General features: G+C 44.1%; 1 protein-coding gene across 2 annotated transcripts in view; it reads right to left on the reverse strand.

Annotated features, from left to right (window-relative positions):
* The window catches only part of LOC135908099 (polycomb protein eed-like), a 59,331-nt gene that overhangs the window by 19,115 nt on the left and 16,768 nt on the right, over positions 1-23,448 (reverse strand). For both annotated transcript variants that reach the window (XM_065439851.1, XM_065439852.1), the window contains exons 4-8: positions 20,802-20,867; positions 14,135-14,260; positions 11,136-11,217; positions 8,188-8,279; positions 6,236-6,369 (exon numbers count right to left, since the gene is read on the reverse strand). In XM_065439851.1, the coding sequence (XP_065295923.1) occupies positions 6,236-6,369; positions 8,188-8,279; positions 11,136-11,217; positions 14,135-14,260; positions 20,802-20,867 (500 nt within the window). The remainder of the gene's footprint in view (positions 1-6,235; positions 6,370-8,187; positions 8,280-11,135; positions 11,218-14,134; positions 14,261-20,801; positions 20,868-23,448) is intronic.

Consider the following 23,448-nt stretch of genomic DNA (forward strand, 5'->3'; position numbering starts at 1 on the left):
TACCGGGAAGTGCACTGCCTGCAGCCAAACGGCTCTCTAGCTACATTGCAGAAAGAAGCAACGTATGCATACAACAGCGTACCGCAGCATACAGAACCATCCTTGCAGAATCAAAACATAACTGGACTTCTGTTAGCACCACAAAGAACACTCGAGTGAAAAAGCTCTGATTATCAAAGTTAACCCTTTCCTGTCCGCACCTAGTCTCATTGATAGCCAGCTAACGATGACTGCAAATTCATATATTACCCCTTTCTGAGCGCTCTCGGAAGCTGGTGCCATTTATTGGCTTATTTAGGAACTATTTGGCCAGTTTCGGTTTTTGGTTTTCGTTTTCTGCTGTGCACAGATATTTAAAGTGCCTCCGAAAAAGGGGCGTGGTCGGTGTGATGAGCATTCACAATTTCCAAGATGGTGTTAACGCTGCACGCCACTCATACACTGAAATGTTGTATTTCTACCAATTCTAATGCAATGCGAGGTTTTGGACTTTAGAAGCAGCAGTGACGTGGAAGACAACTTCGGTTTGTCAGATTTCCAAACAAAGTTTCACTTTCCTCGCCAAACCGCTTCAAAGCAGCTGTGCATCAATATCCTGCTTGTTCTAAAGTCACGGTTCTCATCGGTAGGGTGGTAACAACCATCGATTGGGACCCTTTGCTGTCGGGCGCAAAGGAAGTCTAGTTTTATGCAATAAGACGGCCAAGAGTTGACCTTGGCATTGCACTTAGGCTAGTCACTAGGGCTAACGTTTTGTTTCATAGCTTCAGAAAATTTTGACATAGAAAGATTATATTTGCTGAAATATTGCACAGGTACATTGTGTTGAAAATGTATATTCGGAACATTATTAACGTTTTATTTTCTGTGCAAAGCAACAATGACGTTTGTTTGTGCCTTTTTTTTTCTACAATATATTAGTCTGGATGTTTTTTTAAATTTTTAATAAAACGTTGTTTGGCAATAGTACAGTCAAAAAGAGAATTTATTCCTCTTCAATCTGACACTTTAGTATCGCGCATGCTCTGTGACAGGAAAAAAAAAAGCATTTACAAGACTACGCAAAAACAGCTGCTTTTCCAGCAGGCAGGAAAGTGTTAAAAGGGTGTCTACCAAGCTGAAATTTCCAAATTCCCTGAGTTTTCCAGGTTTTCCCTGAGTGCCTTTGCAAAATTCCCTGAGTGATGCAGAACTATGTTTAATGTCAAGATGGGCTGAAACCATATCGCCAGATGCTGTCACTCTCTAGTAAGCATATTGAGTCGGACATTTCCTAACATGATAAAAAGGAGATGCATACAGAAGCAAATATTTTCGAATATGAGCTATTTCTATCAAATGATAGCAAGCTCAGTGGTATGAGGCCCAAACATTGTCACAATTGAGATTCTCTCTGAACACCTCGTAAGTCAGCCTCAACTGTCCTGACATACTCTCATCTCACGCACGTCGCCTCAGTGTTGTGTTTCACTGCTTTAAAGACTTTATTTTGGTTTGGATGAGAGACACCTGCATCTCAGCATCAGCCAACACTTTGTTTTTTGAGCTCAAGCTCCTTCAAAATGGCGGCAGCACGCATCCTTTCCCGTTCATTCCTCAGTTCGTAGGTCCTTTCTGTTGTTGTCCTCCTTCCACCACTCGTTTGCCCCACGGACCATTCGAACCATCTTTTTGGTCAGTTGCACAGTCCACGTACAATTTTTCGAATTTCTTAGGGGCCACAAAAGCATCTTAAAAATCGGCCAAATGGAAAAAAATGCATGTCATTTACTGCACTTAAGGGCTCAAACCGCCACAGGCACATTCGAAAACGCTCTGAAGGCCTGTCGGTACACGTATCAGGCATATCGGTGCTCGTACTGTGACAGAAAATACTGGGTGCATGCGTGTATAATTAAGGAATACATACTGTGTCCCTTGGAATAGCCCCCTCCTACGCTTGTTATGCTTCACTGCAATACTTTTGCATATGCTTCACCAAGTAACATTTCTGAACAGAAGCGAAGCTGACTTTCGGGAACCGGCATTATGCAACGCTACGTGCTTTCCAAGCTTCTAAGCCAATCGCGAGGACCACAAACGCTGCCATTGTGAAAGCGGCAAATTCTTTCAATAAAAAACACGGCACCCAACGGCAAGAAGCTTCATAGCGAATGTCGAAGCAGCTAGGCCTAGCGTTGCCGCAGTGGTGGCTACTGCTGTCAGTGGATCTGCGTGCGAGAAAGTTGGTTCGAGGTGGCGAGGTGATCAAAATGGCAGCGGTGGTGGCTTTGATTAATGGTGTTTTGTACCTGCGGTCATGGCAAAACATCTGGAAGATTGGACGGGGAAGAGTTCTTATGCCCGAAATTTCAGACGTTCTGGTACACTATGACGTTCACTAGGAACATGACATGTCCATGTTGTTATTCTTGTGAGCTCTTAAATACAACCTTTTCGCTGTGAAAATTACATCAAAAATAGCTGTATTTCTCCATGCATAAATAAAAGCAATAAAAGCGAGTGCAAAAAGGGGAACTAGTGTCGCAATTCATCACTGCAATCACATGGAGCGCACGCAGGGAGCACTGCTACTGGCCAACACGAATTGGAATAGCTGGCGCACTTGTTTTATGAAAATTTTGGCAGGAGCGAGCTGTGCATTTCGCATGTTCCGAGGCTGCCATTTCAAGATCTGCCTGGTTATCTCGTGTTTCTTCCGTTGCTGCATCCTAGCGGCTGCCCGATAGTGATAAGGACGTGATTTGCACCAGATAAGAAAACCTGTTTACGCTTCTTTGCGGTGGCAAATCTACTTCATACAGTGCAATTTGACGGGCACAAAGGTATTAACATTTCGAATTGTCATTGGGCGTGGAAGACGATAGAAGGCATGTAATAGAGATAAGGCTACCCATGGAATTGAATGCCGCTGATCTTGCTGATGTAGCAATACTGGGTCACGTGCTATGGCCGGCTTCTGATAAAGTTGCAAGGCATTTGAAAACTGCCGACAAGTTCCAGATATTGCACAAAGGGAAAGCTTTTTCTTTGAGAGCGGGGGACACATGGAGGTGAAGTTGAGGCGGAGTGACATAGGTCGCCATGGCGATAGGAGTGAGAGCAGTGCATTGGCGCGGTTGCTCTGCTGGCCCGACAAGCGACAGTGTCTGGAGCTACTGGGGCACTGGGGCCTCACACCAGCTCCACTCGTGATCGCTTGAGGGCTTGGTGGTTTGTATCATCTGCCAGAGAGCGAGCAGTCATTCACAATGTCAAAATTTTTAGCACATTACAAGCTAACTAACCTGCGGCTGGACTTTTGAAAAATTCGTATCATCCTGAAATTCCTATCAGGTGTGATCACTGAGATTCTACTATACATATTTCTTGCTGGATTATGAGGGTCCATGAGCTTTAGTTATGTGTACATTGACTTAAGTCCTGCAAATTTTCAAGCTCAAAGACGTCGCTAACATTTATTTTTCTAAAGGAAGAACCTAGCCATGCGCCAATATAAAATTCAACCAAATTATAATGTACAATGGTTCAAACGCTGCACATTCAGCCATCAGGGATGCCACTGTGGAAGGCGTCTGGGAATCTCGAATGTACAGTCGATCCCGATATCGAACCGGATATATCGAATTATTGCCTATATCGAACCGTTGAAAAATCCCCTTGGGAATCCCATGCAAAATTATAGCGCTATTGTTCGCGTATATAAAACTCCCGTGCACCGGCATATCGATGTATCAAACTCCTTGCTGAGCTGCACCCCGGCAAGTGAGCTTCTCCCACCATACCCCACCCCTGGATGTGCGCTTCTCCCATCACATCCCTACCCCGCAAGTGCGCTTTTTCTCACGAAGTTCTCGCGATGTTCCCGCGATCTCACACGCGCCGCCCCGCACTCTGAGAAAGGAGCGTGTGGGTAAAAGGCACGTGACGAGGAGCACTAGTGCGACTGGGTGTGAAAGGGAAGCGGGAGGGAGAAACCACGCTGACCGCAGGCGCTTGTTTCCTGTGTTCCTTAGCTGACACCGTTGGCGCAGCGAGACGAACGAGGTCAGTGCAGCTTGGGCTTGTGGTAGTGCGAAGACGCGGAGTGGCGCATCTTTCAATTCGCTTTGTTCCTTTTATTCACGACGCCAACACGAAGGCTTGAGACTCGTGTAATGCAGTGTGTTTTTCTTTCCACTTTTGGCACATGTTCCGGAGCCATGGCCACGAAAAAAAAGCAAAAATTTAGATTTTTCAACAAAGGCGGACATCATTCAATGGGTGGAGGCTGGCAAGAAAAAGTCGTCGGCCGTCGCGGCATTCAGAATTCCTCGCCACCCCTCTGAGTACGATCCTCAAGAACAAAGCCGATGTTAAGCTGAAGGCACTGCAGTCCAGTTGCCCTGGAGCGTGTCGTGCGCGCGTAAGGCGTTGCACACCTGGTTTTTGGAGACACGTGCCAAGAACATACCTGTTGATGGCCCAATACTCATGAAGAAAGCCAAATGGTTTGCTGTGGCTTTCGGAGAAGAAAGCTTCACTGGCGGCACTGGTTGGCAGAAGCGACTTAAGAGTTGCTACAGCATCGTCGGAAAGACCCTTTCGGGCGAAAGCGAGACGACTGGCACAAGTCACATAGAGAACTGGTTGTCTGAAGAGTGGCCAAATATTTCTGACAGCTTCTCGCCGTCGCAAATATTCAATGCAAATGAGACGGCACTGTTTTGGCAAATGCTGCCAAACAAGACTGCATCTGAAGGGCACTGCATGCCATGGTGAAAAGAACAGCGAAGCACGCATATCGATATTGCTTGCTGCGAGTATGGATGGGTAATGCAAACTACGGCCGTTTGTTAACAGAAAGAGCAGGTCGCCACGCTGCTTTAAGAACGAGAAAGGCCTCCCGGTTCAATACGCGTCCATAAGAAAGCTTGGATGACAGGAATATTTTCGTTGAGTGGCTACAGGCATGGGATGCTGAACTGGAGAAGTCTGGCTGCAAAGTTTGTCTTCTTGACAATTGTTCGGCCCATCATGTCGTCTGCCCATTAAAGCAGATCACCTTCATTTTTGCTGCCAAACACAATGGCAGAACTTCAGCCTCTCGACCAAGGCATTGTGAAAGAGTTTAAGGTCAGGTACAGACGACGACTGGTGCAGAGGCTCCTAATCAACCTTCGATTAGGAATCGAACTCAAGGTAGACCTCCTCGGAGCCATTTAAATGCTGGCTGGTGCTTGGAATGACGTGAAGAAAAGCACAATTGTGAACTACTTCCGCAAAGCAGGCTTTGTGGTAGCTGCAGACGACGGATGTCTTGACAGTGAAGATGATGATGCTGGATGCCTGGAGAGCAAATTTCGCGAGCTCTTGGCATACCCAAGTGCCCTCCCAGGCGGCGTTGCAGCACGCGATTTCGTCAGCGCTGACGACGGCGTGCAAGCTGTAGTAGATCGCGCTGATGAGGAGATTGTGGCTGACATCATGAGTGATGAGGACGCAGACTCGAGCAGCGGCGAAGATTCCAGCAAAGAGGACCAACCACCACGCAGTGCAGCTGAACTTGCATCAGCTTTCAGCGTCATTCGCCGCTGTTGTGGCACAATGGAAGGAGCTGGCCTTTCTCATTTGGACACTGTCAACAAGCTTGAGGACAGCTTAATGAGCTTGATGGTGCGGAAGAAAAAGCAAGCAAAGGTCACAGATTTTTTTCTTTCGAAAATGACTGCTCTGGTCATCGCGCTGTGTCTTTGTTTTTTTACGCGCCTTGGAGGCACAGATCGGTAAGTTCCCGTTAGTCACGACATCGGGAAACTGCCTTGAGATGCGTGGAGTTGTTAGAGAAGCTTTTGACATGCATATTTTATATTTTGAATTATCAATTTATCGAACTATCTCACGATCCCCTTCGAGTTCGATATATCCGAAATCGACTGTATACCCAACGGGCAGCTCACTAACACTTTTGTATCTCGCTTGCACTGGAACGCGGCTGACATAGCTGGAAATCGAACCCATGACCTCATGCTTGGGAGCAGGATGCTATAGGAACTGAGCAACAGGGGAAAGCCCATGTCAAATAAATTTTTTTTTCTGCTCCTGAAATGAATATGCACACATTTGTTGAGACAGTCTGATGAAACGTAGGCAAGAAATGACACAACTGTAAAAAGCAAGAATGAGGAAGAAGGAAAGGATTATGCAATGTAGACAAATAATAGGAAAACAGGAATTTGAAGATAAGGAAAGCAACCTCTGTGACTTGGAGGGGCAGTAGACGTGAGATTCCCTGATGGCCTTATGGAATTGTTCCGTGTCCAGCTTCCAGAGTTTCAGGGAATGGTCCATGCCACAGGACATGATTTTCTGGCCCAAGAGGTCAAAGTCCTGCGAACAACCGTATCCAAAACATGCCTTCTTTAATCACCCTCTATGCCTATGGGCCATCTTAGTCTGGCTAATGGAATCTGAAAATGCTGACTGAGCGGTTGACGAAAAAAACTTGCTGTTATTGGAATTAGAAGCAGACAAAAACGTTATTAGGCATATTTTCACACTGTCCTTGGAGATGTAGATAACTCATGTAGCTTATATTTAGTAGAAATTGGGGGCTTGCTAGGGATGGTGTGCAGGCAAGTTGTGAAGGCTGTGGAGTGTGTATTTTATGCACAGTGCACACCTCAATAATCTACCAATGCAACCTCAATATCTGCCTGTGTAGATGCATTGTATGAATTATTTGCAAAAATTGACGAAAAAAGCAAAGGGGACAAACTGACAAACATTTTAATTAGACAGAAGTGCACTCGAATCCACTTGTAGCATTACCAGTTTTAAGTACCCAGATGTACCCAGGAGCAGCCCTGGCACTGTGAACTTGTGTGCATGTTCTATGGTAAAATAAACTGCCTACTACAACGTTCCCATGCCGCATTACTAGCTATAAGAATTAAATCTGGCTACTCAGTGTCTGCCCCAAAAGGAAAGGCATACAAAATCCAGGAAAAGAAAGGAAGTCACAAGCCTGCATGGCACAGCGTGAGCTGGAGGAGGGGCTCCATACGAGCTCTATTTTCAGCAGCCCACATTAGAGGGTCTTCGCGGTGAAGTCTATTTGCGTCGTTTCAACGTACGAAAATTCGGGCAGTTCGAAAACAATGAATGTATGTTTTTTACAGCCATTAGGGGCTCAAATCACCACACACACATTCGAAAAGGCCTGCCGGAATACTTATTTGTCATATCAGTGCTCGTACTGCGACAGGAGATGACGGGTGGACGTGTGTATAATCAAGGAATACATAGTGACAATTGTCCTTTCTTGTGCTTGCTTAGCTTTACCGCAATACTTTACATATGCTTCACCGTGTATTATTACCGTATTGAAGCGAAGCTAACTTTCGGGAACTGGTATTCAATGCGCCGTGCATCCTGAGCTTCGAAGCCAATCACGAAGATTACAAAGGTAGAGTCGATGTCATTGCTGACAGTGGTGAATTATTTCAGTGGAAAACACGGCACGGAATGTCGAAGCAGCTAGGCCTAGCGTTGGCGCAGTGGTGGCTACTGCTACCAGCGGACTTGCATGCAACAGCGCCAGTTCGAAGTGGCGAGATAATGAAAATGGCGGCGGTGGTGGCTTTGATTATTGCTGTTTCGGAGCTGCAGTCATGGCAAAAAGTCCTGAATGTCGGACGGCAAAGTGTTGTTGTGCACTAAATTTCAGACATTCTTACACTTTGACTCTATGGGGTATGTGGTGGTGCCGCGAAGCCGTCCGAATTATCGGGCATGGCCGAAAGATTGGGCGTTCTGAAAATCAGTCGTTGACTGTACAGTAGCAACTCCTCCAGCTGATGACAGGGCGTCAAAGACAATTCGTTATGATTCCTCTCTGTTCAGCATTAGCGTGACTTTCGTTCCCTTCAGATAAAATCACAGCTAATTTTCCCTGACAGAAGCACAAATTCCCTGAGTTTTCCCCGAGTATTTCCAGACAAATCAAAATCCCTGAGAATTCCCGGCTTTCCCAGTTGGTAGACACACTGATTGTTATTCACACTGTTAGACACACTGATTGTTATTATATTTAGAATGTTATTCTAAAGCAATACGGACTTTGTGGAACTTGATGCACAGATCGGCAGATAAAGAAACTCTGAAGCCAAGCCTAAAGACAAAAAAAAGAAAAGGAGATTCACATACCGCACTCAGGACTTCGTCCCGGTGTCCCTCGACTCCGCCAAACACGGCAATGCACTGGTCTGTCTTGACATTCCACAGTCGTAAAGTGTGGTCTGGAAGGAATGGTAAAAAGGTTGCATAACAGTTAGACATCTGTCTTTGTCACAAGGTGTGTTCCATAAACCTGCTCTTCATTAGTTTTTTTTTTTAGGCATCCAACCTTATTTGACTTCCACAAATTTGATCATGCCCACAAGGTCAATGAGCCGTATTTTAAAACCACTGCAGGCTCACAATCGTTTGTTCCCAGAACCACAAGGAACTGGAATAAGTTGTCTGCTGCCACAGCAAATACTGTAGCTGACCGTGTTTCTTTTCAATATGTCCTTTCAGGCCTGCAGCTCCTCTATGAATGCATATTTCTCAAATATTTTTACTTGAAATGTAAATTTGTACAGTATTGTGCTTTTATTCTTGTTTTCTTTTGCCATGCATGCTCCAGCACCCTATGAAATATGTATACACTGATGATACGCTAAAGCTTGATATAACAAAATCAGTGAAATCAGCAAATTGCTTTGTTATATTGTCACGTAGTAGTGACGGTAAAGAACACAGAAGCAAAACTGTGAATGAAGAAACTAGCTTTTTATTTGGGCAAACCTGTGCCCACAAAGCAAGTTACACTTCAATCACAACGATAGTTGCGAACACAGTCGGCGATCGGTGAAATCTGATGTGCAAGGCAAGCGCGTCGGCTTTTATACATGAGTCATCAGAGGTTTCAGAATAATCAATGGTGCCACGTGTCTTCCAGAAAGTTCTACCCAATTCATGCCATGCATACAAGTAATCAGATTACACAAGGTTCAGTTACAAAAGACAGCGGATAGAAACGTCGATAACATTTCAGAGACTTCCTATACATGCAGGCGCATCCTTCGCTGGGTTATAACATTTCTTAGACGGTGAAATGGGGTCACCTAATAGATATAAACAAGTACGTGTGTCAATATTGAAATTTCGTTCTATTGAAATTTTACCTTTTAGGCAAATAAGAACGGTCACCAATCGATTTTTTTTCCATGGAAATGGGCCGCAGAATTTTCCGAATTATTAGGCAATCGAAAAAAGCTAATTTGAATGAGAAAACGGTCCATTCTGATAAACATGGGAGTCGGTGACAAATGAAACGGCTTCATGCCACATATGTTCACAATATTTTCTCAGCGGTACGGTTTAAGTAAAGCCAGCCACGCTTTCATGTGAACTTTGCCCCAGTGGCTGACAGCATCACCCACACTGGGTCAACGCTATCAGGAAAAGTGCCTGCAGTGAGGAGCGAATGCTTCGTCTGCCTTTCGCTCCAACAGGTCACCAAGACTCGAGGTTACACAACCTCCAAGACTAAATGCGCGGTAAGACGACTTACATGGTGCCCCGCCGTCTCGGCATGCCCACTCTTTGCATACACAGCAGATTACTTCTAAAGCAGGGTGCGCGGCTGCATCTGCGCTCAGCCGCGCTTACAGCCGTGCGAAGCTACAACTGAGACGCACGCCAACTTACCCCTCACCCCCCCCCCCCCCCCCGTTTTACTACTAGAACTAACCCTGGGAGCGTTAGCCAGCTCCATCACTCACAAGGCTTCGCGGCAGATGTGGAACATCGTTTTTGGTGCAGGCGTCACGAGTACATAATCCTTTTGGGTGAAGGAGGCAACTGGTCAACATACCCACACATGCTACCTGAAGGTATCAATGTTTCCGGATTTCAGACCCTTGTTATGTAATGAGCAAGAAGAAATGGAACAGAGATGCCCGATTGTTATTAATCATATTATAAGAAGCCAACAAACCAAGAACCAAGGACAACAGAGGGGAAATTACTAATTGAATAAAAGAAATGACAAATAAATGGAAGTGAAAGGGCATGAAAAAACAACTGGCTGCAGGTGGGATATGAACCCTCGTTTCGCATTACATGTGCCATGCGAAGACAACATTTCTGCTTTCAGGTAGCATGTGTGCATTTATTTACTTCACTATAATTAGTTTCTAAATACGTGATGTTCTATGGACCAGAGGTTATGGAAAGTTAAATACCTTGTTATTTTGAGAATTTCATTATACTGAAGTTTGTTACATCAAGATTTAACTGTACAATAAATAAATAAACCATCCCCATATAGAGAATCTGAGCTCCTCAAACGTTTACTTGTTGCAAATTTGAAAAACATGCTCAACGTCTCTAAAGAAGCTATGACAGTCAATAGAGGCCTGAAGGTGGCTTGAGCTTGTTTGTTGCTCTGCACTCCTACACAATGACGCCACATGGCGTAAGGAGCTTGGCAAAGCAAAATTACCTAAATAGAAGCTTAATTTTTGTTCCTGCTACACATGAAACGCTCAACTTCAATATAGTGCTATGGCAGTGGTGCTGACTTGTCTACAATACTATGTTCTTATGTGTTCCCCATAAAAAGACTTAAATGGACACAGTAGCTTCACAATAAAAGTGTTGCTATGCGAAAAGCAAAAGTCTTTTATGTTTGTTAAAGACTATGCAGGCATTTCTTTGTTATAAAAAGCAGGTTAGAAATGGTATGTGCGCAGTGAGATACTTCTCCTTTAACGCAAACCATGCTAGGTAAATTCAGTGCATGGCAATCATCTTGTGGTTACCCGTAGAAGTGAATCGGAAAACACTGTGTTATTGGCATGGCTAAAACAGCTTTCTTAAAAGCTGGTTCCCTGAAGTGAGAGCTAGAACTGGGTGTATTTTCAAGATTCCTAAAAAATTCCCATGAAATTCACACCAAGTTTACGCCATGCATGAGATGCATCGAACTGATGAAATAAGCACATCAATGTACCTAAATTTATAGGCCAAGTCATATCGCAGCAGTTTCTAAATATTAATCTTGTGAAATGCCCAGCCTCTAGTCATAAGTCACAAAGGGGTCTTACCTTTACTGACAGACAGCAGAAGGTTGACATCGTGGGGATGAAATTTAAGCTCGTTGATGGCATTCCCGTGGCCAATGTAGTGCTGCATATAAATGGGCACAGACACAGGCAGTATTTTGAACAACACTGCATTGTCAAGTTCATGGCATTACATAAATGCAAATCCTCTTCTTTATCAATACAGTGTGCAAGCAACAGCTTGTACATCACATGTGTGCTGACAAAGATGTCTCCAATGTTAGATACCAGCACAGCATCTTTACACATTGCAGTTGCCTTGCATTATAAGCTCAAGCAGTCATGTGGGCCATTGAAAAGTATTAGTTAACACACCTGGGTTTAGAGTCGACACGCTACTAACAGCAATTATTTTTATATTATTGCAAGCCACAAAACTGCAGTGTCCCAACCCAGGACACAGGGATAGACACACAAAGACGACTGGAAAATGAGCACTGTAATTGAAGATCAGCCTTCCTTTCTTTTAGTTAAACCTTGCTTTAACAAAGGTTAAGGGGAAGCCAAAATTACTGCACTATAAGTGTTGTCTATGTGCGGCTGGGGAGCAGGAAGTTGTAGTGGGTAAGCTGAAGCCAATGCAAAAGCCTAATTTCAGCCAAAAGAACATTTCGGCGTGACTGACCTGGAAAGATCAGCAAATCTTTATCATGAGCCAAAACAATGTTTGTTTATCCATTTACGAAAACCTCTGCTTTGCTGAAATGAGATCTTAAATGCATCAGTTTCTATGATAACTTCAAGACACATTAAGATTACTCATGATACCCCTTAGTTTGTTTAACCCCATTTCATTACAGCAACGTATGACTTGTAGTAAGGACTGAAAGAAAAATCACATAATGCCTTCCAATCACCTTTCGTAATGCCGGGCCAAGAAATTTGTTTGCTTTTAGAGACATGCAGGAGGGCAGCTGACCATGCCATTCATTGCCACTGGTATGATAGAAGCCCTACTGTTGAAGGAAATAAGTTGTTCCACAGACATGCATACTAGCTAACAGCAAGATACTAGAAGCTTACAAAATTGACCACTGTAGCAGGATTGCGCCATGAGCTCATTAGCATGTCTCTCTGAAAAAAGAGATAAACTTTCTTGGCATAGCTTGGTAATGAATGACAGGACAACCTTTCTTGATTTCTCATTTTTTATTTCTACTGTCACTGTTTAAAAAAAGGATCCTAAATAAAGCATTCAATTGATAGCTTTCTTGCACCTAATCTAGAAAGCTGAAGTGTTGTGACTACGAGCCGACTAGCCCAACAAGCTATGGTCATTATGCAGTGTTTGAAGATGGCGCTTTTACAGCTGCTTTCGTTTAAATCACAGCTGCATTTTGCTCTGGAGAACAAACCTCGGCAAGCTGCACTTTTCTGTGTACCTGGCACACTGTGCAAAGTTACAGTTAACCTTTTACCAATGGTGCCAAATAAGTTGCAAACACACACAAACACATGCACACGCATGCACGCACGCACGCACACACACACACACACACACACATTTTTTTACGACACTGTGTTTGATTGATCCCATCTTGAGCTGCTAATGCTGCTGTTTTATACCTGTAACCACCAAATTCGTCACTCAGTTGATTCATATGCTGTTAGCAATGGCCTGCCGAGGTGGCAACGTGCAAGTTATTTCAGCCCTCTGCATGTGTTTCGATCCACCTGCGTAGGGGGCGCCCTTCAGAGAACCAGCGAGGACAGCGCTAACCAACCGTGAACTTCCTTAGGAGAACTTGACCATGGCGGCGTTAATCCACCATGCGCCTCGTTCGGAGAACAGGAGAAAGGCAGCTCTGGAATTTAGAGGCGCCGGCTGGGGTCAGGCGTGACCTGACCGAGGCGTGACGGGGACGCAGGACAATGGGCACCACAACGACCGCGCTGCAAAGGTCAGCTCCGAGTGCAGCAAAGGTCGTCGGCCCTCGGAGGGGGCACTGAAACCTGTGTGTGAGTGTGTGTGTGTAAAACGTCCCGCAGAGAGGCAGCTTGTTTACGATGATGTCGAACATTTTGCCTCACCTAGGAATCTAGGGAACATGAAGTGTTTAAAAACGGCTGTTTTGTTGGCTGCTAGGTGTGCTCGTTGTCGTGCTCAGTGCTCGTCAATGTACTCGTGAGCTGTGTGCTCGTTTGCTGTATGTTTTGTCTTGCGGGCTCCATTTGGGAGTCCCGCTAGACTGTGTAAATGTATCCCATGTTCAAATGTAAATAATGTAAATAAACCCTATTCATCTAGTTCCTCCTAAGTTCCTCTCTACGACCTTCAACGCTTACAAATGGCGGCAGCGGTGAGATCGTCCAGCAGCTCCTACAAGTGGTAACAGCGGTGGGATTGTCCAACAAATCTGACAAAGTGTGGAAACGGTTGTATGCATTTTGTGTATTATGGCCATGTTAACTGGAGGTCTTTACACGCGTAACTGAGAAATTATTTGTGTAGCTGCACAAAATAGCGATGCCCGTGAATTGGAAATAAAACCAATCGTGAACTGTGCTGACAGGCCTGATGGACAGATCAGAAGATCTGTGTTCAATCTGTTCAAGTGTCAATTATGCATGTATATTCTGTCAGTTGAGTTTATGAGTAAAATTCAACATAGGATTCCTTACATGAGAAACAAGATATTAGAATTTTATTTCAAGAATGTTTAATGCACATGACCATGAACACATTTTAGACCAAGCCGCATCCAAAACAGGCCAAATCTTTTATACCTTGGCATTCCCATGATGCCACAGCGCTGAAAGTGGCACAGATGGTGGCTGAACATTTCCCGCAAGGTAGTATGGCAGGAAGGTATACGTCCATACGACTAATTCAGTAGTCAAGTAGAACTGAATTTTGTACCTAATATCGCTTGAAATAAACAAGTTCACTAAAGCATAGTTTACTATGTGTTCTGCCCCATCTGATCCTCACAGGACCAGTACCATACAGACTCAATCGTACTACAACTCTTCAAACAAACCTTGATGCACTTCATGGCAGCTGGGCTGATGATGCGAATGACACCTCGTGACCCTGCAACAGCAAGCAGTGGATGCCCTGTGACATCGTCGTATGACCAGGCACAGGTGTAGAAGTTCTCCTCGGACTTAAAGGTCACAGGTCAAGGGAAATGGCCTTTTGTGCAAAGGGATACCATCAAACTTCGTTATAACAAAATCACATTGGACACAAAATTACCTGCGTTGTATTCAATATTCGTTATAAGCATACACAAAGCTACCGGGGGCCACAAGAATTGCAATCAGGTCTATGCAAAAGAACCACAAGTGGGGTGCCTCTGTCAGGACAGCAAAGGGTATCCTGCAGATTTTATTGCGATACCAATTATATGGAGTCTGGACAGTCCAGGCACCTTTCTGCCGTTGGCGTCGCCATGAGATTCTGTATGAATTCCAAGGGCAATAAATCGTCACCACGCACCGTATGCAACATGTGCAAGTGAAAGCATGCAAGAGTAAGCTACGGCAAATGCAGCTCAATCTAGCGCGTGCAAGTGAGGAAGCACGCCCTCTTCTGCCACATAGGAGGCACGGGGGTAAGTTGAGAAGGGGAAGGGTCATTCTCTCGCGGCTGCATGGGCCTCATCTTCAAAGCGATCTGCAATGTTTGCAGAGTGCGGGTAGTGCTGGTAGCATCGTATGCGCTGTGCTTTGGACGTTTTGTTCGCGTTGAAGCGACAGATGCTGCGTCAGTAGTTGCGCCCGGTTCCTTTGGACATCCACGCAAGTACGCGAATGAGGCTGAGACGTCATCAGAGAGATGTTGCAATGCTTTCAAATTCATCCATATAGCGATACTTCAGTGCCCTTTATATTGTGTCAAGCAAACGCAGCACTACACCTGTTGTATTTGCAGTTTTTCTGCAACTTGCCAGATTTAATTTTGTTCCTACTACAATATGCACCTTTAAAGGTTAGATTCCTCACCCGAGTGCACTTTTGATCTCTCATTGGGACTGCAATACAGTCGATGCCCATTGCAAAGGACCATAATATTCCAGCGAGAAAGATCTATTATACCTGAAGTCCTTTCCATTCAAAATTAGAGCCACGGTATGTTGAAAAATGGTGGAACTTTGTATAGACAGTTTCACTCGCGCAATAACTGCAGCGAGAATGCGCCCCCAAGGAACTTCCGGTCACGGGCCTATCAATCTACTGCGCCGGAACACAAACCGCGTGTTTATGTTTTGTTACTGGTGGAAAGCCTATTTTTAAGTTTTCAGATAAAAGACATGCGCATTACGCATCAAGACAAGTACATAAACATTTTCGTGTCTCTTAAGGCAACATTCACTTGTAAAATTGTTCTTGTGTACAGAGGGAAAGTGTTGAAAATCTGCGGGCTTAGATTTTAATGCACTCTTGCTGGCCAATATTGCACCAATGCTTTTCTTCCTCGCTAAATTTAGCGGGCTATGTCAATGAGCAAAACTGGGACCATCCAAGGCCTATGTTTGTAAACAGTGAAAAGGTTTATATACTGCATCTAACCTGAAAGCGATTGCAAGAGCAATGAAAACAGCAAAATTACCATGATCAAGTTTATATGGTAATCATACTACAGTAAAACCTTGTTTATTCGACCCTCATTAACTCGGAAAATAAAATAATTCGGACTCATCCTGTGGTCCTAGTGGGTATACGCATTATTTAATGCAATCAAACTCATTAATTGGGATATACTTAGTCACACATCGGTTAATTCAGACAACTTTCAGAGCTTGGCGAGCGTGCAACACCGCAAAGAAAAAAAACCAATGCTAGCATCCAACCAAAACGAAGTGACAGAGTCCGCATTGCCATAGTCATATGCAGAAATCGTACATAAATGACAGGCATGCCGGAACGCTTCGTGCCTATTTCTACCCTACATAACAACGCACTGGTCACATGCCTTCACAACTGCATAGTTACCATTTATGATGGTGTCAATAACATCTCTGGGTTCATCTGTAGTGGTTGCGGCAAGCACTAGCTTCATTCTGACTCTGTGAGCACGTCGACCACGTGGGTTCACAACTGTGTAGTCTTCATCTATAATCATGTCGCCAGCTGCCACAGTTTCATTCACAGCGGTTGAGGCAAACAGCAATTTCATTTTTACCCAATGTGAAGATGTCCAAAATGAAGAGCACTGGCTACATTGTGGTGGACAGACAATCTGCTTTGCGCCCAGCTCACTGGTGAAAAGTAACCAGGAGTCGGGAGAAGCACGCCGCGGCAGCACTGCGAAAAAAGTCGCAAGGCCTTCGCTACTGCGAGCGCTAAGAAGTCATGAGACGACCAGAATGGCAGTTTCAGCAATGCTTTTGGGCAAAATAGAAACAGGATTTGCTGATTCATTCAGTAAATAAAAGCGTGTTGACATGGTAGGCATTTGTTTATTGTTTCATTGATACCATCGATACTTGAACATTCGGTTATTCCTGACATTTTTTTTGGTACCATGAAATCCGCATTAACAAGGTTAATATGCGCCATGGCACCTTGCTGTCCACCATTTTCTGAATGTTTGTTGTGCACAAATGGCAAGACTAATGGTCAGCACAACGTGAGGTAGCCAGCCGGCCAGCTCCTCACCATGACAACTGCTCAGGTTGAGCGTGTTGCCACCACGGGTGACACAAGAATTGGCTAGTTTTTCACATAAAACACTGACTGGTAAATTATACTGATTTCTTAACAAAATGTTTCACGACAAGAGCCGACCACTGTAAAACCAATAGCACAAGAAAGAGCAGTGGTATGAGGCAAGTTGAACTCTGAGCCTACGTCTGGCTGCCGTTGCACTGCATGTGAGATGGCTCAACCACATCACGCGCTTCTGGATGGTGCGAATAACAGCCCACCTTCATTCTTGTGCGAATCAAAGCGATGTGAAATAAAATGTAGCAAAATGGTGTATTTTGCAATTGTCGCTTATGAAGCGTCGTATGCTACACTTTCGAAGCTGGTTAGGCCTAGTTAGGTTAGGCCTCAGCACTGAGCCGACAGCTGTGGGTAGCGTTGAAACACGTGTCATTGACCCGAAAATTCTCCACTGGGCATTGCAATGCCCAATGCCAATGGAGAAATTTCGGAGGCTACATAAAGTGAGCCTCAACTCACTTCATGCCACCTGCAGCATGAAATGGCAGTGTGTTTGGATTATCATGTATTAAAAGTGTAAGTACGCTTCTAACGACACTAAGCCAGATGCACTGCGAAACAGATAGATAAACAAAGATGCTTATCATGATAGGGTTGGAGGCGATAGCTTTGAATGCAACCTGCGACGACCTGGGATGTACAATGACCTTGAGTTTAAGAGTCTCATGCTCTACTGACTGAGCTAGCTGGTCGTGGGTTTGAGTTGGGTGCCAGTTATGTGGAGATGGGTTTGCACGAAACTCCCCCTACGAGCGACGGTCAGGAAAAGGCACAACACTCCTCCACTCTGCAATGCAAAAAGACACTACGGCAGGGTTCGCTGGCTCTACGACATGGCGTAGAGATGGCTCCAGAGTCAGATCGGCAACAAACACAATTTTATTCACCCAATATAAAGCACAGTGTGACAGTCACAATGCTTACGGGCAAAGGCTCACCACAAGACCAATCGAGTATGCACGCCTACTGTGCTAGGGCTAACCGGGAAGCAGTCCACCAAGCACGAGAACGAGAAGTCACGGGAGCAAAGGTCCCATGTAACCAATTCGTTGCAGGCCTGTGAGTATCTGCCGTGGAGATAAAGCACTCAGTCAAAGAGAGCTCGGGTAGAGAGGGCGCCCGGGGGCCGCCACTCGAGAGGCCAATCAGGGCGTGTCTCGGTGAAACTTGCTCGCACAGCGATTCGACCTCGGGAGGGACAATCATGGTTTGTGCGGAAAATTAGCTCTGGTGCACTAGCCACGTCCGCCACGTTGAAAAAATTTCCTGGGGATCGAGATAAGCGCAATGCACGAGCTGGGGGATGAGGCATGGGAAGGCATCCTGATCTCCGCAAACAATATCTTATTCACCAATCAAACTTTTGCCTTCTGGAGGATGCTTTCTATGCAGAACAATCCTGACAATTGCCTTGCTAAGTTCCCCTAAACAAACTATGAAGAGACAGGGCTAAAAATTTGCCTACACGTTCGTATCTGCCACCATTACCACACTGCATCCCTCCACGTGCCAGTTGAAAAAGCCACAGAGAGTATAGATACTTGGTGCAGCAAGCCACAAGATGGTGCCAGTCACTTCGCATCCGCGTCACCCGCGATCTTCCTCCATGCATTCAGAGGAGAGCAAGAGCATAATAATAATAATAAAAAAAGGTGAAGCTGCACACGGCCTTTTTACACATTCTAAGCGAGCGTGGAAATGCGCCACAGAAGCAGCCCCGAAGATGGTGCCGAAGAGTGGAAGGTGGTGCGAACAAAGCCCTGTCGCTTGAGACGAAGCTGCCAATTTTGATAGACACACAGAAGTACTAGCTCGCATAGAAGTGCCACGATCGTGACGGCTGCGTCCAGGGGCCATAACAATCAACGGAAAAGGTGGGCCTTGTGTGCCAGGGTAAAACCCTCCATGATAGTGAAACCAACATTGTGGAAGCTGCGGATATTACTGAGCTCTGGGGGCACATCGCCCCTGACGATGAAACAAGTGGTGCTCCGTTGGAGGAGTTTCTAAGTGCAGATAGCGTTGCCTCGTTCTGCAAAGAGATATCCGATGGAGCGATCATTGTCATGATGGACGGTGGCATTCTGTGACAGATGCAATGACAGCAGCAGCAGTGACAAGATTGACTATGGCCCGTCTTTGACACCGGCCCTGGTCAAGCCCCACATTAATTTAATGCAAGCTAAATTACTGCCACCAGTGTTCACACAGCAGCTGGACACGATGCACACCCCGGTTGTGAACCTAAAATTCCTGTAAAACCAAGTGCAGATTTCCATTTCAGTGTGCCTAATGCTTGACAGGCTGTTTAGAAGTACAAAAAAATGTATTATTTTTCGCTGCCTACTTACTACGTCGAATTTTCAGCACAAGTGGCAAATTTGGTTTCGGAACTACAAAGATATGCTCAGTTGATTCTTTCTTCTTTTATGGCAGCCCAGATATAGAGATGATTGGTCATAATGATAAGATTTTTTTATTTTCTTGATATCATTATAACTGGACTGCACTGTACCAGCCAGAAAATGTATCCTACAATCCCAGTTTGATGTACTGAACGTCAGTCGAAAAAGATTGTGTTTTCCGGGAACGTAAAACCCACACACAAAAAAGCATAGCTCTATAGTGTCATTTCTTTGTGTTCTAGATGACGTTGACGCCAAAGAATCATACAAAACGGGATTATATATATTGAGGTTCTACTGTATTTCCCTCTCTCATACAATGCTCCACTCTAAGGCACCCGAGAGACATTTGCAAATTTTAAAGAATGACTTGCCATCTCGGCCCTGCAAAGTGGATGTTCAGCACTGTAGAAGACTGCCACTACAACTGCTGAGGGGTGTACTCTCTATAAATACAAAATCATTATATGGCCCATGAAGTGAAAAGCCCGGCGTTCAACATCTGAAGGCACCAAAACCCACGTGACCAAGTGGTGACGTCACATCCGACATGATGACCAAATGTGATTATGTCATCACCTTAAACGCTGCATGATGACATTATCACACCAAAGGTAGCATGATGACATCATCAAGTCGAATGTTACATTATGTAATAACATCATCGTCACATCACAATATCGCCTGATGATGTGATGTGATGATACTATCACGTCAAACGTGATGTCACGCAATGACGTCATGTGATGCCTCTTGAAAAAGCAGCCTACTGCATACATTCTGCTTTGCACTGTCCCCGGGAACGGCCCACAATGACGAAACATATTACTTCATCGCCCCAAACGTAGCATGCCATACCACCAAAGGTTGCGTGATGACATCAACGTCAAATGCTACGTAACAACGGCACCGTCACGTCACAATGTCACCTGATAGCATCATGTGATGACATCATGCGATGACTCTTGGAGACGCAGCACATGTGCACTTCCCGCTTCTTGGCACTGTCTCCAGGATCGGCCCATGATGACGTAATGTGATTAAGTAATCATGCCAAATGTCATGTGATGACGTAGAACAAAGGTTGCATTACATCATTATGCCCAGCGTTGTTAGGTGATGATGGCATTGTCGCGTGACGATATCTGATGACGTAATCTGACGACGTCATCACATCAAATGTGACCTCATGAGATGTTGTCTTCATCCGAGTGATGATGCCACCTGATGCCTCTTGGAGAAGCAGGACACCATGCACTTCCAACTTGTTTGCACTGTCTCCAGGATAGCCCACATTTTTGCCTCAGCAAAGGTCGGGCAAGCACACATGAAAAATCCCATCCAACTATAGGGTAACAGCTTCGCTGTAAAACTAGTAAAATGAAAAACAGGGAGCACATGCTACAAATGAGCTGATACCGATTCGCCCAGTTTGCTACAGTTCCCAATGTACGGTATGCGCCGTTTCTTTTGCAAGCTGTCATTGGACACGGTCGCATCTGCTTAGTGGGTTGCAGAAAAAAGGAGCAAACTTGTGCACTTCATGATGGAACACAGAGGCAAAGGATACATCAGGATCGCAGTATGACTGCAGAAGCTTGATGCTTCCATTCTCCAGGCACTCGTACAAAGTCACCTTAAAGCAGGAAGACATGTGGATGTTTGAAAAAACAGCAAGAGATGTAGTAGTCACCAAGAGTGAAATCAAAAGAAAACTTACTGACATATTCACTGCCATATCCATTGGAACTTGCTTCTCCTTAATACGAAATCATGTAATTGTCTATGTAGGTTTGTTTGATAACTGTGTAAAATTTGTTAAAAAACAGCCTTTAAATAAACAAAACTGCAAAATGTAGAACAAAAAGAAGAAATGTTTAGTGCTAATTTCAATGTTAGATTGATTTTGCTTAGATGTAGAGGAGTACATAACTAATGGGATTTATTTTCATTTCGCTTGCAATCTGTATGTGATGTTTGCAGGTGTATTCTCTATGCTTGCTGTATAGGCCCCCCAACAGCTTTACTTTAAGAATTCTTTTTAACTTCTTATAAATCCAGTTTGACTGAACCATCAGTGCACAATTTAAAAAAACTGAAATGTGAATCAAGAATGCTTCAGACATAAGTGCATTAACAAAAAAAAAACTTGCACAAAAATACTTTGCTTTCAACCTGCTGTATGGTTTCACCAAAAGCAAATACAGTGTTTTGGGGTGAAAAGCATATGCAGAAACTAAATTATACACAGGTCCTACTGCTACAATACTGCCAGATGAGCATATGTACACATCTGTGGCATGTTCGGAGGCAAATGTCAAATATTTTTTTAAGATACAGTCTACCTACACTAATTCAACCCCGGCAGGATAGACGAAATTGATCAAATTATCCAGGGCATAAAATTAAACTACATACAGAAAAACACTCAAAAACACACGGCTGGTTCATTTGGCAGCATTTTACCGATTTTAACACACTCCCGAATCAAGTACATGTCTGCTTTCCAAGTACTAAAAGCAGAAGACTAACGTAGAAATGACACTAAAGCCTAAAGAATGTAGAAATCTAATGTGCACCAGATTTTTATCAAAGAAATCGACAAGGGTCTCATATGTGTTGGACAATGGTGGCTGATTGCCTTAAGTCAGCTTCACCGCAAGACAGGTTATGCAGTAAAGCATACAAATGCAGAGAATGCTGTTTCGTTTTTGTATCGGACTGCACTACGCAGGCAATTTTCAGCCCAATTTTTCCGGAAAAAAAAAAAGCCATGCGTTAAAATCGGGTAAATACTGTAATGAGACATCGTGATCTTCGGTCATTGCTTGAAAATGTTCCTAGGAAGGCCGAAGATAGGCATTTTCCACAGGAGGTTTGATGTGCGTGAAACGCATTCTGTCCCCTAAGCTTTGCCGCGATAGACTAAAGGAGTCGCTCTTAGGATCACCATAGGGATCAGGCATGTGCATGCAGACTGGTAAAGTCCGAATTATCCAGAGAAGGCCAGTTTTAGGATCAAAACAATGAAAGTTAGGGTCTATGGAAATGAATGGGCGCTAGCTGGGACCTTCGGTCGGGATCGAATTAACTAGTCAAATTAATGGGTGCCTAGTTCAAGTTCAAGTTCATTTATTTACCACATACATGGAGTTTCACATAAGTGGTTGGAACAAGGGAAAAAAGCTGCATTACAAATAGCTTGACTGGCCCCACGTCCCCGGTTCACTAAGGCAGCATAGCAATAAAGGAAAAATACATTTCAATGTCGGCGTCTAATGAGAAAAACATGATATGCACAGAAAACATTTTACAAAAAGTTAGATTTAACTGAACATATTTAACACAGCATGCTTAAAACAGAAGTGTTAGAGAGTGTGCGAACGTTTTCATAAGAAATCTGGAATTTATTTAATGTCTTCGGCAAGATATAACTTAATGTTTGAAAGCCATAATTTGTGCGCGGCCGTGGCACATACCATTTTTCCGAGTGTCTGTTTAGGCGCGAAGAATGATTTAGTTGCAAGTTAGCTACACTGCGTATATAACCGCGATTTCTTACGGTATCAGATCTAAAGGAAGCTAATAAAGTGTATTCATATAGCACATTTAATTTAATTACATTATATTTGATGAATAGTTCTGAAGTATGTGCATTAAATGGTAGGTTTGCAACAGAACGTAGGGCCTTTTTTTGTAGGATAAGAAGATTATTTATGGATTGCGGTGTTCCGTTACCCCAAATTAAGTTACAATAGCGCAGATGTGATGAGAAGAGTGCCTTAAATATCGAAAGCTTTTGAGGAAGAGGCAATACACGCTGACATTTTCTCAGTATGCCCAAGACCTTGCAAAGTTTGTTTTGTAAATGTTCCGTATGGTGATCCCATTTCATATATTCGTGAAAAATTACACCTAGAGATTTTACTGTAGAAGAAAATTCAATTTTATTATTATTGAACATGAGATTGTAAGAATGAGAGAGCTCATAAAGTGGAGATTTAGAGCAAAAAAGAATAGCTATGTGTCCAGCTATTGCTATGTGTCCAGCTGCATATTTTTTCTAATGCCAAGTTATGTATATTTGTTCCTGAAAAGAAAAGACTTGTATCATCAGCATAGATTATGTATTGGGCTGAATGGTCAACATTTACGATATCATTAATAGATATATTAAACAAAAGCGGGCCCAATATGCTGCCTTGGGGAACTCCATA

The sequence above is a fragment of the Dermacentor albipictus genome, chromosome 5 (genome assembly GCF_038994185.2).
Source record: "Dermacentor albipictus isolate Rhodes 1998 colony chromosome 5, USDA_Dalb.pri_finalv2, whole genome shotgun sequence".
NCBI lineage: Eukaryota > Metazoa > Arthropoda > Arachnida > Ixodida > Ixodidae > Dermacentor > Dermacentor albipictus.